The following is an 18,521-nucleotide window of genomic DNA, read 5'->3' as shown; positions in this document are numbered from 1 at the left end:
GATAAAACTTTCTATAGAAATAATTTTCAGAAAATTTACTAGAGAAATAAAATTTTGATAAAATTTTCTATAGAAATAAAATTTCGACAAAATTTTCTATAGAAATAAAATTTTGACAAAATTTTCAAAGAAAAAAAATTTACAAATTTTTCTATAAAAAAAATATTGGCAAAATTTTCTATAGAAGTAAAATTTTGACAAATTTTTTTTAGAAATAAAATTTTGACATAATTGTCTATAGAAATAAAATTGAGACAACATTTTCTAGAGAAATAAAATTTTGACAAAATTTTCTATACAAAATAAAATTTTGTGATAAAACTTTCTATAGAAATAAAATTTTCACAAAATTTACTAGAGAAATAAAATTTTGATAAAATTTTCTATTAAAATAAAATGTAAAATTTCCAATAGAAAAAAATGTGACAACATTTTCAATAAAAATCAAAGTTTGACAAAATTTTCTATAGAAATAAAATTTTGACAAAATTTTATGTAGAAATAAAATTTTGACAAAATTTTCAAAGAAAAAAAATTTACAAAATAAAATAAAATTTTGATAACATTTTCTATATGAATAAAATTATTGCAAAATTTTCTATAGAAATAAAATTTTGACAAAATTTTCTATAGAAATAAAATATTGGCAAAATTTTCTATAGAAGTAAAATTTTGACAATTTTTTTTAGAAATAAAATTTTGACAAAATTTTCAATTGAAACAATATTTTGAAAAAATTATCTATAATAATAAAATTTTTGACAAAATTTTCTATAGAAATAAAATTTTGACAAAATTTCCTATAGAAAATTTTTCTATGGCAAAATTTTCTATAGAAGTAAAACTTTGACAAATTTTTTTTAGAAATAAAATTTCGACAAAATATTCTATAGAAATAACATTTTGACAAAATTTTCTATAGAAATAAAATTGAGACAAAATTTTCTACAGAAATAAAATTTTGACAAAATTTTCTATAGAAATAAAATGTTGGCACATTTTTCTATACATATAAATTTTTGGGAAAACTTTCTATAGAAGTAAAACTTTCACAAATTTTTTTATAGAAATAAAATTTTTACAATACTTCCTATAAAAATAAAATTTTGACATAGTTTTCTATAAAAATAAAAGTTTGACAAATTTTTCTATAGAAATAAAATTGAGACAAAATTTTCTACAGAAATAAAATTTTGATAAAATTTTCTATATGAATAAAATTTTTGCAAAATTTTCTATAGAAATAAAATTTTGACAAAATTTTCAATTGAAACAAGATTTTGAAAAAATTATCTATAATAATAAAATTTTTGACAAAATTTTCTATAGAAATAAAATTTGACAAAATTTTCTATAGAAATAAAATTTTGACAAAATTTTTTATAAAAATAAAAGTTTGACAAATTTTTCTATAGAAATAAAATTGAGACAAAATTTTCTACAGAAATAAAAGTTTGACAAAACTTTCTATAGAAATAAAATTTTGACAAAATTTTCTATAAAACTAAAATTTTGACAAAATTTTCCATTGAAATAAGATTTTGACAAAGTATCTATAGAAATAAAATATTGACAAAATATTTTATAGAAATAAAATTTTACAAAATTTTCTACGGAAATAAAATTTTGATAAAATTTTCTACAGAAATAAAATTTGAACAAAATTATCTATAGAAATAAAATGTTTGCAAAATCTTTTATAGACATAACATTGTGACAAAATTATCTAAAGAAATAAAATGTTTGCAACATTTTTTATAGACATAAGATTTTGACAACATTTCCTATAAAAATAAAATTTTGAGAAAATTCTCTACAATAAAAAAATTTTGACAAAATTTTCTATAGGAATAAAATTTTGACAAGATTTTCTATATATATAAAATTTTGACAAAATTTTCAATTGAAACAATATTTTGAAAAAAATTATCTATAATAATAAAATTTTTGAAAAAATTGTCTATAGTAATAAAATTTTCACAAAATTTACTACAGAAATAAAATTTTGATAAAATTTTCTATAGAAATAAAATTTTGACAAAATTTTCTATAGAAATAAAATATTGGCAAAATTTTCTATAGAAGTAAAATTTTGACAAAATTTTCTATAGAAATAAAATTTTGACAAAATTTTCTATAGGAATAAAATTTTGGCAAAATTTTCTAAAGAAATAAAATTTTGACAAAATTTTCTATAGAAATAACATTTTGACAAAATTTTCTATAGAAATAAAATTTTGACAAAATTTTCTATAGATATAAAATGTTGATCAAATTTTCTATAGAAGTAAAATTTTGACAATATTTGACAATATTTGACAATGTCTATACAAATAAAATTTTGACAAAATTTTCCATAGACATAAAATTTTGAAGAGTTTAAGTATGAGCTTTTATTGGTTTGTGTTATTGATTATTATCGATATATATATTTTTAATTTATGAGATATAAAGTTTTTCCTATATTTGCTTTGTAATTCTAAACAGTTTTTCGATTTTTTTATTGATTTTTTTAATTCAAGAATTTTAAATATTTCAATAAAAAATGCCTACCATGCAATTTGCCTATCAACTGAGAAAACGTGTAAAAAACCGCAACATCAATAATGGCAAAATTTGCATTTTACTTTGTAAATCAATAATAATTAAAATCATTTATTTATGACATTTAGCAATTTATCTATCAAAAACTATGTGTGATTATGAACGGATATCTCGTGCGAGACTTTAAAATGGAATATAGGCAGAAGCAAGGAACGTAAAATATGGTGGTTAATGGACAGACCGATACTTCATGGGGTTGGCTAGCTAATAGGCATTATGACGCACATTTGTTGAAACATCGCCAAAGCTGCAAGTGAATCTGTTGCGATGAGTTTGTCTTGTCCTCATCTTCGCTCTTCTAATCCATTCAAACTTGTGAGAATTATGAAAATTATTAAAAGTGTGATGTGCCACGCCAGAATAGAAACTGGCAGGCAACAGCATCATTAAGGCCAATGTCGATGTATTTAAATGTTGATATTGCTATAATTTTTATTTTTCGTCCGCTTATTCTATTCATGCATATATTCCTATATTTCTTTTGTATAGTATTTGATGTTTTTGCGGTTTTTGTTGGCGACTGCGACTTAGTAATCATCAACGACGACGAATTGTTTGTTGCTGCGCTGCTGTTTTGCATGATGCACGCATTTAACTGTCACTTTTATGACATTTTACAATTTCAATTTGTTCTTTCTTTGTTGATGAAATTGTGTGTGAGCGTAATAGTAAAATGAGTGAGTGAGTTAAGCTATACAAAAGGAGGCAAACAAAAGCAATATTAATTATAAAAAATACAGTAAAGACATAAAATAAAAATTCGAAGAAAAAATGTCATTCGTTTGCTAATTGGTAAAAAATTTCCTATAGTGCGAATAAGTATTATTAATACAATACCTACAATCATATGCGAATGATTGATATCTTGTCGTTATATTAATTGAAGTACATCATACGCCCATATGGCCAATAGTTATCAATCTCAAGGATCACTTGCCTTTAATTACTTTTTTTATAATTTTTTTATTGAATACATCATGCGCCAATATTACCAATGACTATCAATCTCAAGGATCCATTGCATTTAATTACCTTTTTTAATAAATTCTTGGGTTTATTTCGCTTTGTAAAAATTAAAAAAAAAATTTCTTTGCTAATTTTCTCCTACATCCTACTACTTTTGGAACCACTGTATTAACGAAATGCAAAATTTTGCCTTCACGCCTTCTATAAACGAAGCAACTAAGTCGGATGCTCGTAAAAAGAAACAGAACGCCAAAACGTTGGCCACCCGTTGAAGCGTGGGCGCTTTTGGCAAACGTCTCCAATTAAATGGCACCATTTCGGGCATTTTTTTGTGAATGAAAAAAACACACAACTTGTGATGTGTGTTAGTGGCTAATATCAATGAAATTATGAGTAATACTACGTTGCTTTCCATAGTATAAAAAAATTACTGCCAGCGAGTAGATAATAGGAAAATGGAAATTATGTTAAAAATGCTTACCTGTTGTACACTGGGTGTAAAATTTGTGGCAGCAGGTGAATCTAAGGGAGTTGATGAACTGCTGGAATGGCAGCTATCCTGGGAGATATTCTAAAAAATTAACACAACAAAAAATAATGTTATTATTAAAAATTCCTTGAAAAGGGAAAGTGGTTAATGCTGAGTTGTTTTTTTTTTTCTTTCAGCCTAGAATACTCACCTGTGTGTTGGTTATAAAATTACGCACCGTCACTGAAGCTGGTGTTGAGGCTGAGGAATTGTTGCCGTTAAAATTATAATTATCCAGAGGATTTGTCATGGCAATTAGAGAATTGAGAATTTCTGGGGTATTTGGCTTGGAGCATAGGCCACCAGAGCCTTCCACACCCAATAGCGATGAGGGAGGTATATTTACATTAAACATTTTGGACACTTGGGCTTTTCTATTTCTTTAAATAAATTATATGTGTTTTGTTGGGGGGAAAAAAGGAAATGACCTTTTTTGCCTCCTCCCTTAGGGTTGTTGAATTTTTTTCTTTTATACAAGCTAATTTTGTTTGAAACACTTAATAATTAAAATCACAGTTTAAGGCCTTCGTTACGAATATTTTTTTTTTGTTGTTAAGCTTTCTATTTTATTTTTTTGGGAGTTTGTTTGTATTCTAAAGAAAATTTTGTGATCTAAGGATTTTTGTAGTTTTGTTGCATTGACAATCCATTAATAGCAGAAGCCCAGAGAAACTGTAAAGAGAAGAATTTAGATAATGTATTAATAAATGGAATTTCTCTAAAAATAAAAATAAAATAAAAAATAAATAAGAAAAATGTAATTTGATAAGAAACCTACAAAAAAACTATCAAAGAAATTTAGCCAGTGTAAACCATAGTTTCAAGGGACTTTGTTACAAATTTTTTAACCTTCAACTAAATAAAGTTCACTTCATAAAATGGAGCTAAAAGGATCTTGGGTGAATTGATCCTATATGAGTGAAAGATATAGGAATGGTGGGATTTCAATGGCCTGATAACCACCGCATGGAATTGTAAATCCATTATTATTTTGTAATATAATGACTATTGCTAATATTCCTGATAGTCTATTTCCAATGCATCTCAAACTTTATATACCCAGACCACATAGAGCTATGGCTAGAATACATAGGATGGTCGGCCTTCAAATTCTAGATCGAATCAGGATGGCATCGTAAAACCCTCACAAATTTTTCTGATGACCGTTTTCCAATGCTCCTCAAACTTTATATACCCTTGTTATATAGAGCTATGGCTGACGTATGTAGGGTTGGTCGGCCTTCAAATGCTAGATAATCTCAGCATGGTTTTGTAAATCCATCATTATACTATAATGTGATGACTCTTGTCAATATTTCCGGTGGTCATTTTCTAATGCATCTCAAACTTTATATACCCTGGCCACATAGAGCTATGGCTGACGTATGTAGGGAAGGTCGGCCTTCAAATTCTAGATCGACTCAGGTTGTTATTGAAAGTCTTTCAGTATTCTATAATGTGATGACTCTTATTAATATATTTAATAGGCGTTTTCCAATGCTCCTCAAATTTTATATACTTCTGCCATATATGGTTGACGTCTGTAGTGTTGGTCGGCATTCAGATTCTAGATATTGTAAATCCATCACTATTCGATAATATGACTACTGTTGGAAATATTTATGATAAGGCATTTTCCAGTGCATCTCAGACTTTATATATCATGGATACATAGAGCTAAAGGTGTCGTATGTAGGGAAGGTCGGCCTTCAATTTTTTTTATAGACTCAGGATAGTATTGTAAGTTCCACACTATGCTGTAATATGATGACACTGGCTAATATTTCTGAGAGCCATTTTCCAGTGCATCTCAGACTTTATACACCCTGGCCACATAGCTCTGACTGACGTATGTAGAGATGGTTGGCCTTCAAATTTTTGATAGACTCAGCTAGTGTTGTAAATGCTTTACTATGCTCAAATATAATGACTCTGGCTAATATTTCTGGTAGCCAGTGCATCTCAGACTTTATATAATCTGGCCACATAGCTATGACTGACGTATGTAGAGATGATTGGCCTTTAAATTTTTGATAGACTCAGCTAGTGTTGTAAGTGCTTCACTATGCTCAAATATAATGACTCTGGCTAATATTTCTGGTAGCCATTTTCCAGTGTATCTCAGACTTTATAGGAATGGTCAGACCTCAAATTCTATAAAGACTTAAGATGGCATTGTAAATCGAAGAAACTACTACAATTTGAAAACTCTTGCTAATATTTCTTATAGCAATTTTCCAATGCATTTAAAACTTTATATACCATACTATTATTTTCGAAGTTTATTAAGCATTGCTTGTTCTTGAAAAATAATTGATATTTATGTGATAAAATGTTACTTAATTATACAGAATATTTAATCAAATCAATTAAACAATTAATGCCAAGCATTTGTAGCTAACATTAAAGTGAACGCTTTAGTTTTTGCTTGGGTCTTCGTCTGGTAGACACAGTCCACCCGCCTGTTTGTCCGTCCATTGGTTTTATATGTCTATCTAGTTTTCTTTGCCTGTATGTTCAGCGATTGTTTGTCATAAGGTGTGGTGCTGTTTTTTTGATGATATTTTCGTTCGCATTTAACCCCCATAATGGTTTTTTATACATATCATAATAACATTTCCTATCCCAACTTATATACAAAAGACCCCACTACATTGGGTATTTAGAATGCCATGGCATTCTTCCATTTTTCGTCGATTTGTTTTTTTTTTTTTGGTTGGTCTCAAGCAAACATTCCACCAACCAATTCTAAATATTCCATAGCAAAAGTTGAACATGTTCAAGTAGTTTCATACGGGAACAATAATAAAAAGTCATAAATCATAATTCTTTTTCGGTTTCGTGTGTCTTTTCGTTTTTCTTTTGTAATACTTTTTGGGGGTTTGCTGCTTCAAATTCCCATTTATTACACTGTAAATTAAAATAGTAATAAATTTTCAAAATTTATTTAAATGCATTCGATTTCCAAATCCAAAGAAATGTTTATTTCGAAATATTTTCATAAATTTATATTTTTTTCTAAAATTAAAATTTTATATATATATTTTTTAGTTTTCTCGTATTTTTTTCAGTGTCTGAAAAAAGAAACCCATATACCTAAAGTATCTTTAAGTTTAAATGGAACATTGCTAAGGCTCAAGCATGCTTAAGTAACAATAAAGATGGAATGGCAAAAAAACTAAAATTTAATAGAATTAGATAGAAGACCAAAAAAAAATCAGCCATTACTTCTAGAGAAGAGAAAAACGAAGAAAAAGATCTAAGAAAACCACATGTTATGGGAAGCATGGAACGCATTATAATTGCCACAATATGTGCTTAAAAATTTCCTACAATTCCAGCTATTGTTTTTTCCCCAAAAGAAAACTAACCAGAGGGTATTCTCATCTCTTAACTAAGTAATCGCCTTGAATAATTCCCTCAAGAGTTATGGTTTATTTTCAATGAATGTTTTTGTTTCGTACAAAAAACAAAAAAAAAACGCAAAAGAAGAATATGTCAAAATTTTATATAGACTAAGATCCATTCTATAAGAGGGTCAGAACGGAGGCCATAGGGGTAGACAAAATTTATATTGCAGAGACCATCTGTTGTGAGATTGATTCAATGACATGACTGTTGTCTATTTCCAGACAGATGGAATTATCTCTACAGAGTTTCGTATAAATGACAAGTAGCTGTAGAAAGATTGATGCCTTGTGGATATTTCATAAATTTACTTAAAATAGTTTTTTTTCAATAAGTAAATCCAAACAGATAGTTTGAAGAGGGTCCATTCTATTCATAAATATGGATTTCTTATCAAATTGTACGTCATTTTTAGGTGAAGGAAAAAACTAATAATAAAAATTATTAAAAAAAGATATCTTTTATTTAATATTATTTTATTTTAAAATTAAATAAAAAATTATAAAAATCAAAAAAAAAAAAAAATTAAAAAAAAAATTTTTGCCCTAGCTCCTCTCAATGAAGAATATAAACACCAAATAAAAAGAGAACATAACATCGAATAATTTCGTCATATTTATTGGCTTATACTTGTAGATTAAAATTCCTGAAAAATAATTTTATAAAATATTGGGTATAAATTTAATATCAATTACTACTAACTTTTTTTTATACCGTCCACCATAGGATGGGGGAATATTAATTTTGTCATTCTGTTTGTAACACATCGAAATATTGCTCTAAGACCCCATAAAGTATATATATTGTGGTTCGTGGTGAAATTCTGAGTCGATATGAGCATGTCCGTCCGTCCGTCCGTCTGTTGAAATCACGCTAACTTCCGAACGAAACAACCTATAAACTTGAAACATGGCACAAGTAGTTGTTATTGATGTAGGTCGGATGGTATTGCAAATAGCCCCCATATAAATGGACCCCCAAATATGGCTTGAGGATCCTGTAAGAGAAGCAAATTTCATCCGATGTGGCTGAAATTTGGTACATGGTGTTAGTATATGGTCTCTAACAACTATGCAAAAATTGCTCCATATAGGTTCATAATTATATATAGCCCCCATATAAACCGATCCCCAGATTCGGCTTGCGGAGCCTCTAAGAGAAGCATATTTCATCCGATCCGGCTGAAAATTGGTACATGGTGTTGGTATATGGTCTCTAACAACCGTGCAGAAATTGGTCCACATCGGTGAATAATTATATATATCGCCCATATAAACCGATCCCCAGATTTGGGTTGTGGAGCCTCTAAGAGAAGCATATTTCATCCGATCCGGCTGAAATTTGGTACATGATGTTGGTATATGGTCCCTAACAACCATGCAAAAATTGGTCCACATCGGCCCATAATTATATATAGCCCCCATATAAACCGATCTCCAGATTTGGCTTGCGAAGCCTCAAAGAGAAGCAAATTGCATCCGATCCGGCTGAAATTTGGTACATGGTATTGGTATATGGTCTCTAACAACCATGCAAAACTTGGTCCACATCGGTCCATAATTATATATAGCGCCCATATAAACCGATCCCCAGATTTGGCTTGCGGAGCCTCAAAGAGAAGCAAATTTCATCCGATCCGGTTGAAATTTGGTACATGGTGTTAGTATATGGTCTCTAACAACCGTGCTAAAATTGGTCCACATCGGTCCATAATTATACATAGCCCCCATATAAACCGATCACCAGATTTGGCTTGCGGAGCCTCAAAGAGAAGCAAATTTCATCCGATCCGGTTGAAATTTGGTACATGGTGTTAGTATATGGTCTCTAACAACCGTGCTAAAATTGGTCCACATCGGTCCATAATTATACATAGCCCCCATATAAACCGATCACCAGATTTGACCTCCGCAGCCTCTTGGAAGACCAAAATTCATCTGATTCAGTTGACATTTGGTACGTGGTGTTAATATATGGCCTCAAACATCCATGCACAAATTGGTAGAAATTGGTCCATAATTATATATAGCCCCCATATAAACCGATCCCCAGATTTGACCTCCGGAGCCCCTTGGAAGATCAAAATACATCCGATTCGGTTGAAATTTGGTACGTGATATTAGTATATGGTATCCAATAACCATGCAGGAAATGGTTCATATCAGTCCATAATTATATATAGCCCCTATATAAACCGGTCCCCAGATTTGACCTCCGGAGCCCCTTGGAAGATCAAAACTCATCCGATTCGGTTGAAATTTGGTACGTGGTGTTAATATATGGCCTCAACCACCCATGTAAAAATTGATAGATATCGGTCTATAATTATATATAGCCCCCATATAAACCGATCCCCAGATTTGACTTCCGGAGCCCCTTGGAAGATCAAAATACATCCGATTCGTTTGAAATTTGGTACGTGATATTAGTATATGGTATCCAATAACCATGCAGGAAATGGTTCATATCAGTCCATAATTATATATAGCCCCCATATAAACCGGTCGCTAGATTTGACCTCCGGTGCCTTTTGGAGAAGCAAGTGGTGGTTTAGAATTGAAGTGGTGGTTTAGAATTGAATATATCCAAACAGAGAATTAAAAAAAAAATAAAATAAAAAATCTCTTTTTTATCTACACCCAGAGGAGGAATATGATCACCTCAAAAATGTTTTAAGAGCAAAATGTTGTTTTTGGGTGGTGACCATGTAACATTGTTTTCGCAACCATGTTATTTTCTCGGAAATCATGTATCTGATTTCCGCAAGCAGGTTATATTTGACGAGAAAATAACATTTTAGTGATAAATATGTTACATGGTCACAATAGAAAAATAAAATTTTGCTCTTGAAACATGTTTGAGGTGATCATATTCCTTCTCTGCGTGTACGTGATTGTGATGAATTGACATATATGAGAATATTCAATGAGTATATTCAGTGAAAAACAAATTTCTTTAAATCTCTCATAGTTAATATTTTTTTATTTTCAATATATTTATTTTTACTGTGACAAATCTTTCATTTATTCACTTTTTCCCTAAGCCTTTTACTCTTAAAGAAAATATTTAACTTACATCAAATTAAATTACCATTATTTTAATGCGTCCCATTTACTAGAAGAATTTATTGAGTATATCTGTTTTAATCAGCCCTTAGTTTATTTTTATTAAGCATAGAGAATTTAATTAAAATCTATTATCAAGCAATCTGGGAAAAATCCCCATACACATACACCCTTCCCCACTTGCATCCAATAAATTCTCATCTCTTTGTTTTGTTATTAAGTTTCTTACGATTTTTCTAATTAATGTCATTGATATCGCATTTGGGATGGATGAAATAACGTTTATTTGGATTTCCACAATATCATCTGAACAGCAACAAGAAAGCAAGCAGCGAACCACCCCTTTATGGGGTTACAATAGAAGAGTATGCCTGCCTGCCTGTTCTTCGCTGGAAGTTCAACTATGCCAGACAAATAACAACAGATGACTTTATGAGTTACCCGCCGGTATGGTATTCGAATCCAATTCGATTTGGAGGCAAACCAGAGGGGTTTAGAGAATTACTCATGGTAACAATGTTTGTTTTTGTTTCGCTTAGATCCAATTTTTTTTTCGAACACTTTAATTAAAGTTTTCTGATCATATGGAGAACGAAAAAAGACAACACAAGAAGAAAACATAAAAGCCCAGAGATAATGGCATAGATGATGGTTTTTTCTGGTGAGGGTCTTCTATGATGGTGGTAATGTTATGCTCTGCTAAAGTCTTGGATGTTTATTATGTTCCTGCTGCTTATTTTTTTTATTTGTTTGTTAGTTACTACGATTCATCAATAAAGAATTTCGAAAAGTTTCATTTTCATCGTTTTTGCTTCAACTTTTTCGATAAATGGCAAAGCATTTAGAATGAAAAAAAAAAAAGAATTTTTATCACCTATTTTGTTACTCCCTTAATGATGGGTAATTGGTTCTTTTTTTTCTTGGCCGGCCTTTAGTTTTTAGATTTTGTGTTACAGCCATTCCACTATATCTTGGATATAAGGGATAAAATAAAATAAGCTCATGGTAGGTAGGTAGGTTTGGAAGTAGGGTCAGTGAAATAAATAAACGATTTCATATGTATGCGTATTTTCCCTGGGAAAACCATGCTATTTATAAGTTCTCCCATATTATTTTTTCATGTGGTATATTCAGTATGTAAATGATATGAAAGACTCTATAATATATACTTGGCAAAGTATTTCGAAAAAGTTTTTTTGTAATAGCCTTTTATTATTATTTTAAATTATTAGGGTATACAAAACGTCAATCCAAAACAATTTCGAATTGGTATGTTCAGTGTGTGGTATATTCCATAATTTCTAGGTTAGCTTATGTTATGTATAGTGGCAGCCCGATATTTCAGCTTCACTTAGACTATTCAGTCCATTGTGATACCACAGTGGTGAACTTCCCTCTTATCACTGAGTGCTGCCCGATTCTATGTTAAGCTCAATGACAAGGGACCTCACTTTTTATAGCCGAGTCCGAACGGCGTTCCACATTGCAGTGAAACCACTTGGAGAAGCTTTGAAATACTCAAAAATGTCACCAGCATTACTGAGGCGGGATAATCCACCGCTGAAAAAAGTTTTTAGTGTTTGGTCGAAACTGGCCTACGATCCTGTGTATACAAGGCGGACATGCCTACCACTGCACTATGGTGGCTTCATCATTTCTACATTATTTCCATTTCTTTTGTGTAAAAAATCCCAAAGAAATTTCAAAATATATTAAAAAATCTATAAATATAAAGATCAGTAGGCATGTGGTATGTTCAGTGCCCTAAGTAAAGAACTTTAAATATTGTCTTTATTATTTTGTGTATATATTTTTAGATTCCGGTATGTTCAATTAGATAATATATTTAAACCAATTGAATATTTATTGTGTGAAGCTATTTCAGGCTATTTGATATTAGGGCTGTTTTCTTTTAGCACTGGATACCCTAAGCCGTGAAGGACTAAAAAAAACAGAGTACTCGTTTATCCAGGACATCTCCAAAAATATGCAACACTGTCATCAGCTGTTTAAAAACAATCACAGAAAAGAAGTGAAATCTTGTATTTTTAATGTATGAAATGCTCCAATTAGTAATAAATATTTACTGCTGCGATTTCTTATGACACTATACCACTTTGAATTACAAGTTTTTCGATAAATTAGTCACAATAAAGTGCTATTGTGAATCGATGAAGCTTCACTTTATCAAAACACAATCTGGCAAGATCGGCGCGACATGCACTGATGAGATGTTCTGGATGGAACACCAGTGCAACGATGTTCTGGATAGCCCATACAAATGCTGTATCCAGTGCAAAAAGAAAACAGCCCTATTGACTCACGAGTATATTCTGTTCATAGGGTACTTTTTGCAATTGGGTGGACCCAAAAAATGTGAAAGCAATTTCTACATGAACAAGTCGTTGCATGTCATTAAATCTCTAGTATATCGATTATTAACGGTACTATGTAATGGAGTTGTGCACTTGGAAAATGAAAATATCTGCATTCATATTTTGGCAGATAGGGGTTTTCTAAAACTCTTTCTCTCTCTCTCTCTCTAATGGAAGAACGATTTTAGGAATATTATGTATGAGTAGATCTTAAAATAAAGAGAAAGGATGTGGAAATCTGAAAAAGCACCAACTTTCCCAGCAGTTTTGACAAAATTTTTATCTTTTATCAAGAACATCATAAAAATTTTGTGTAGAGAGTTGTATGTTCAGTGAGTCAAGTAAAGGTCATCAAATATTTTTTATTTTTATTATTTGTTTTTATTCAGTCCAATACTATAGAAAATATTTTTATTTATAATTCTGTAATTGTCGCCATTCCCGGCAATTTAATTTTGGACTTATGGGTATGTTCAGTACATTACTATGGAAAATGTTTGTCTCTGTAATGAGTTAGATTAAACAAAGGTTTGTCCATGTAATGCCTTAAGATAGAAAAAATCATCCTGTGTAGCCATTTCATGCTATTTCATTTTAACCATGGGTATGTTCAGTGCTTTACTATGGAAAATGTTTGTCCCTTTAATAACTCAGAATAAAAAAAAATGTTTGTCCATACAATGTCTTAGGATGCAAAAATGTCATCCTGTATAGGCGTTCCAGGCTATTTCATTATGACAATAGGTATGTTCAGTGCACTATCATTTTTTTATGTTAAGTTCTTGTTTCCCAATTCCTCTCTGGTAATCTATCTAGTTTTTTTTCTAATTTTATTTCTATTAGCCCAATCCATGGGCAAATATTCCAATGCCTTAGGATAGAAAAAATCATCCTGCTTAGCCATTTCAGGCTATTTCATTTTAACCATGGGTATGTTCAGTGCTTTACCATAGAAAATGTTTGTCTCTTTAATGACTCAGAATAAAAAAATTAATGTTTGTCCATACAATGTCTTAGGATGAAAAAATATCATCCTGTATAGCCGTTCCAGGCTATTTCATTGTGACAATAGGTATGTTCAGTGCACTATCATTTTTTTATGTTAAGTTCTTGTTTTCCCATTCCTCTCTGGTAATCTATCTAGTTTTTTTTCTAATTTTATTTCTATTAGTCCAATCCATGGGCCAATATTCCAATGGCTTAGGATAGAAAAAATCATCCTGCTTAGCCATTTCAGGCTATTTCATTTTAACCATGGGTATGTTCAGTGCTTTAGCATAGAAAATGTTTGTCTCTTTAATGACTCAGAATAAAAAAAATTAATGTTTGTACATACAATGTCTTAGGATGCAAAAATATCATCCTGTATAGGCGTTCCAGGCTATTTCATTATGACAATAGGTATGTTCAGTGCACTATCATTATTTTTTTTTTTGTTTGTCCGTGTAAAATTGACTTTTTTCAAGTTCTTGTTTTCCCAATTCCTCTCTGGTAATCTATATAGTTTGTTTTTTCTAATTCTATTTCTATTAGCCCAATCCATGGGCAAATATTCCAACTTATATGCTAAATTCTCATTCATTTATATATTCATTAGTATTCATTGTGGCATTGGTCGAAGCCATAAATTTTGCTGTTAATAGCATTAAAATTTTTATGTTGTTAACATAAAAAGCCTCCAAGCTCAAAGTTAAAAACTTTCTTTATTAAATTGCAAATTTTGTGTTTGCCAAAAATGTCCTGCATATATATGTATAGGCCGCGGTGGCGGCGGCCCATTTTGATGCCCATAGACGGACTCTTAGTCATATTTTCTCTAGCTTGGTAATGGTGACTTGTATGCTGCGTTTTTTTCAATTTTATCGGTATTTGTACTTCATTTCAACGTTTATAACTTTATGCGTGAACATTTTATAAAATTCGATCACGTTCGAGGGAAGTTGTAAACACCAGTAACACATTGTGGGGTTTATGTTTTTTATGTCTTTCGGTTTTTTTTTTTGTTTTGTTTTGCGAGTTTATTACATGCTCTTAAGAAAATTGTGTGAAAATCATGTCAATTGGACTGGAATGGAAGGTTTTCTGGTAATACCATGGAAATAATAAATTCGAAATGTGTCCTTGGAGAAAGTTCCAGAGAGAATATTTTTTTTAAATGAGTGATAATATCCAGACTATATTAATTTTGGGGGAAGTATGTTCCGTTCCGGAGGATTAAAATAAAATTATATTTAATATTATGTGTGCATTCCATTAAATTAAGACAGAATATTTTTTGAATGAGCTTCTTCAAATATTGGTTATATATTACTGAGTATGTTCAGTCTATTCTTAATTAACTAAGGGATTTATGGCCTTGAATTTGTTATGCTTGTTTTATTTATACTTGATAGGGCCCTCATATACATATTAATTCTTTTTCTGTTAATATTATTTTACTCCATAAGTTAAGGGGTATGTTCAGTATGAAGATTTTATTAGTTTATTATGAACAACATAAAAACTGGAAACCTCTATATACCAGTTTCAACATTTACTTCTTAATTCTCAAAACATTTTGATATCAGATAAGTTTCATTTTCATTTCTATTTAATATCACAAGCATGACATGATACTCACAAGGTTCACATATGCAAGGACGTTTATGTCAGTGATCGATGATAATCTTTGGGTAAACAATGTGGCATTATTGTTTGTAGAGCTGTACAGGCGATCGTATCGAATTAAGCCAACGCGAACGAAAATAAAATTAACTTTTGCTTATCGTTATCATTGCTCATTACAAACTACAATAAATATTTGAGCCCTAGGGAAAATGGAACGAAAGATACCTCAAACACGTAGCTACACTAAATGTAGAATCATTACTATGGAGAGTCATTACAACTGCAGGCCATACAAATTGACTTTGCCCTATATGTTCACAGAGTTTGACAAAAGTTTAGTACACACAAAAAAATTTATTAAGATTGGAAAAATAGAGATTTTCATAAATTTTATAAAACAAAAACAAAATATCAAAAACATTTTCATTAATCCAATGAAATTCTTCATTAAATGTGCGAATATTTGTTTTAATACAATTTATATAATTTATATCCAAAAATTTAAATGGCAAATTTAGAAGTGTTTAGTACCACAAAAAATATTAATTCTCATGTCCAATTAGCTCGTATTGAAAATTGTAATTAATGTAAAGTAATTGATTTGGACGAAAAACCAGCCTGCGTTGATATCAGGCTAAAATAAAAATATTAATAATTGATTGAAAATTAATTTCAATTCATTTTATGAAACATTTTCATTACAAAAATAAACATTTTCATTAATCCCAAGAACATTTTCATTAAATATAGAAATATTTCTTTATCTCAAGGTATTTAAGAAAACAGACAGATTTTGAAAGTGTTTAGTACACATAGAATGAAATTATTAACATTCTGAAAACAATCAGAAAAATATTTAAATCGCCGAGTTTAGAAGGGTTTAGTATTCAGAAGAACAAATATTAACATTCAAAAAAAAGTTTCTTCATTTTATGGAACACCGTCACTAATATAACGAATGTTTTCATTACTAAAAAAAATTGAATATAAAAATTTTTTTTTCTTCAATTTTGTCAGGCAATCATGGTTGCCACATGTGGTAGAATTTTAACAAAAATTGTAGATGTTTTACTATTTGGTAGATTGGTAGAATTCTTGACGTTTTGGTGGATTTTGCAAAATATTCTTCTTCACAAATTTTCTATAAAAAATAAAAATTTTAAAATTTTTTTCTATAGAAATAAAATTTTGACAAAAAAAAAATTCTATAGAATTTTAACATAATTTTCTATAGAAATACTATTTTGACATATTTTCTATAAAAATAAAATTTTGAAAAATTTTCAATAAAAATTAAATTTTGGCAAAATTTTCAATAGAAATAAAATTTGGACAAAATTTTTTATAAAAATAAAATCTTTGCAAAATTTTCTACTGCTTGGTAGATTGGTAGAATTCTTGATGTTTTGGTGGAGTTTGCAAAATATTCTTCTTCACAAATTTTCTATAAACAATAAAATTTTGGAAAAATTTTCTATAATAATTACATTTTGAAAAAATTTTCTATAAAAATAAAATTTTGACATAATTTTCTATAAAAATAAAATTTTGAAAAAATTTCAATAAAAATTAAATTTTGGCAAAATTTTCAATAGAAATAAAATTTGCAGAAAATTTTTTATAAAAATAAAATTTTCGCTAAATTTTCTACTGTTTGGTAGATTGGTAGAATTCTTGATGTTTTGGTAGATTTTGCAAAATATTCCTCTTCACAATTTTCTATAAACAATAAAATTTTGAAAAAAAAATCTATAAACAATAAAATTTTGAAAAAAAAATTTTATAATAATTACATTTTGAAAAAATTTTCTATAGGTTAGGTTAGGTGGCAGCCCGATGTATCAGGCTCACTTAGACTATTCAGTCCATTGTGATACCACATTGGTGAACCTTCTCTCTTATCACTGAGTGCTGCCCGATTCCATGTTAAGCTCAATGACAAGGGACCTCCTTCTTATAGCCGAGTCCGAACGGCGTTCCACAGCTCAAAGCTTCTCTTCTCTTCTCGACCCTCAGAAATGTCACCAGCATTACTGAGGTGGGATAATCCACCGCTGAAAATCTTTTTGGTGTTCGGTCGAAGCAGGAATCGAACCCACGACCTTGTGTATGCAAGGCGGGCATGCTAACTATTACATCACAGTGGCTCCACACAAACAAAAAATTCTATAGAAATCAAATTTTGACATAATTTTCTATAGAAATGCAATTTTGAAAAAAATTTCTATAGAAATTAAATTTCGACAAAATTTTCTATACAAATAAAATTTTTACAAAATATTCTATAGAAATAAATTTTGACAAAATGTTCTATGAAAATAAAATTTTGACACAATTTTCTATAGGAATACAATTTTGACAAAATTTTCAATAGAAATAAAATTTCGACAAAATTTCTATAGAAATAAAATTTTAACAAAATTTTCTGTAGAAATGAAATTTTGACAAAATTTTCTATGGAAATAAAATATTGAAAAAATTTTCTATAAAAATAAAATTTTGACAAATTTTCTGTAGGAATAAAATTATGATAAAATATTCTATAAAAATAAAATTTTGACAATATTTTCTATAGAAATAAAATGTTGACAAAATTTTAAATAGAATTAAAATTTTGACAAAATTTAAACAAAATTTTCTGTGGAAATGAAATTTTGACAAAATTTTCTATGGAAATAAAATTTTGAAAAAAAATTCTATAAAAATGAAATTTTGACAAATTTTCCATAGCAGTACAATTATGATAAAATTTTCTATAAAAATCAAATTTTGACAAAATTTTCTATAGAAATTAAATTTTGACAAAATTTTCTATAGAGATTAAATTTTGGCAAAATTTTCTATAGAAATAAAATTTTCGCAAAATTTTTTATAGAAATAAAATTTTGCAAAGTAAGATATTTTTATTTGGTAAAATTTTCTCTAAATTTTGGTAGATTTTTTTTGACTCGAATTGCAACCGTGAAG

The 18,521-nt window shown here is 29.4% G+C and overlaps 1 protein-coding gene across 1 annotated transcript in view; it reads right to left on the bottom strand.

The window, feature by feature from the left end:
- Nucleotides 1-18,521, bottom strand: part of LOC142228311 (activating transcription factor 3-like) — a 117,074-nt gene that overhangs the window by 18,062 nt on the left and 80,491 nt on the right. The window contains exons 3-4 of the mRNA XM_075298703.1: nucleotides 4,251-4,771; nucleotides 4,052-4,141 (exon numbers count right to left, since the gene is read on the bottom strand). Coding sequence (XP_075154818.1) covers nucleotides 4,052-4,141; nucleotides 4,251-4,454 — 294 coding nt within the window. The 5' untranslated portion in view covers nucleotides 4,455-4,771. The remainder of the gene's footprint in view (nucleotides 1-4,051; nucleotides 4,142-4,250; nucleotides 4,772-18,521) is intronic.

The sequence above is a fragment of the Haematobia irritans genome, chromosome 3, assembly GCF_050003625.1.
Source record: "Haematobia irritans isolate KBUSLIRL chromosome 3, ASM5000362v1, whole genome shotgun sequence".
Taxonomy (NCBI): Eukaryota; Metazoa; Arthropoda; class Insecta; order Diptera; family Muscidae; genus Haematobia; species Haematobia irritans.
Note: the sequence above shows the minus strand (reverse complement) of the source record. Positions and strands in the feature narration are given on the sequence as shown.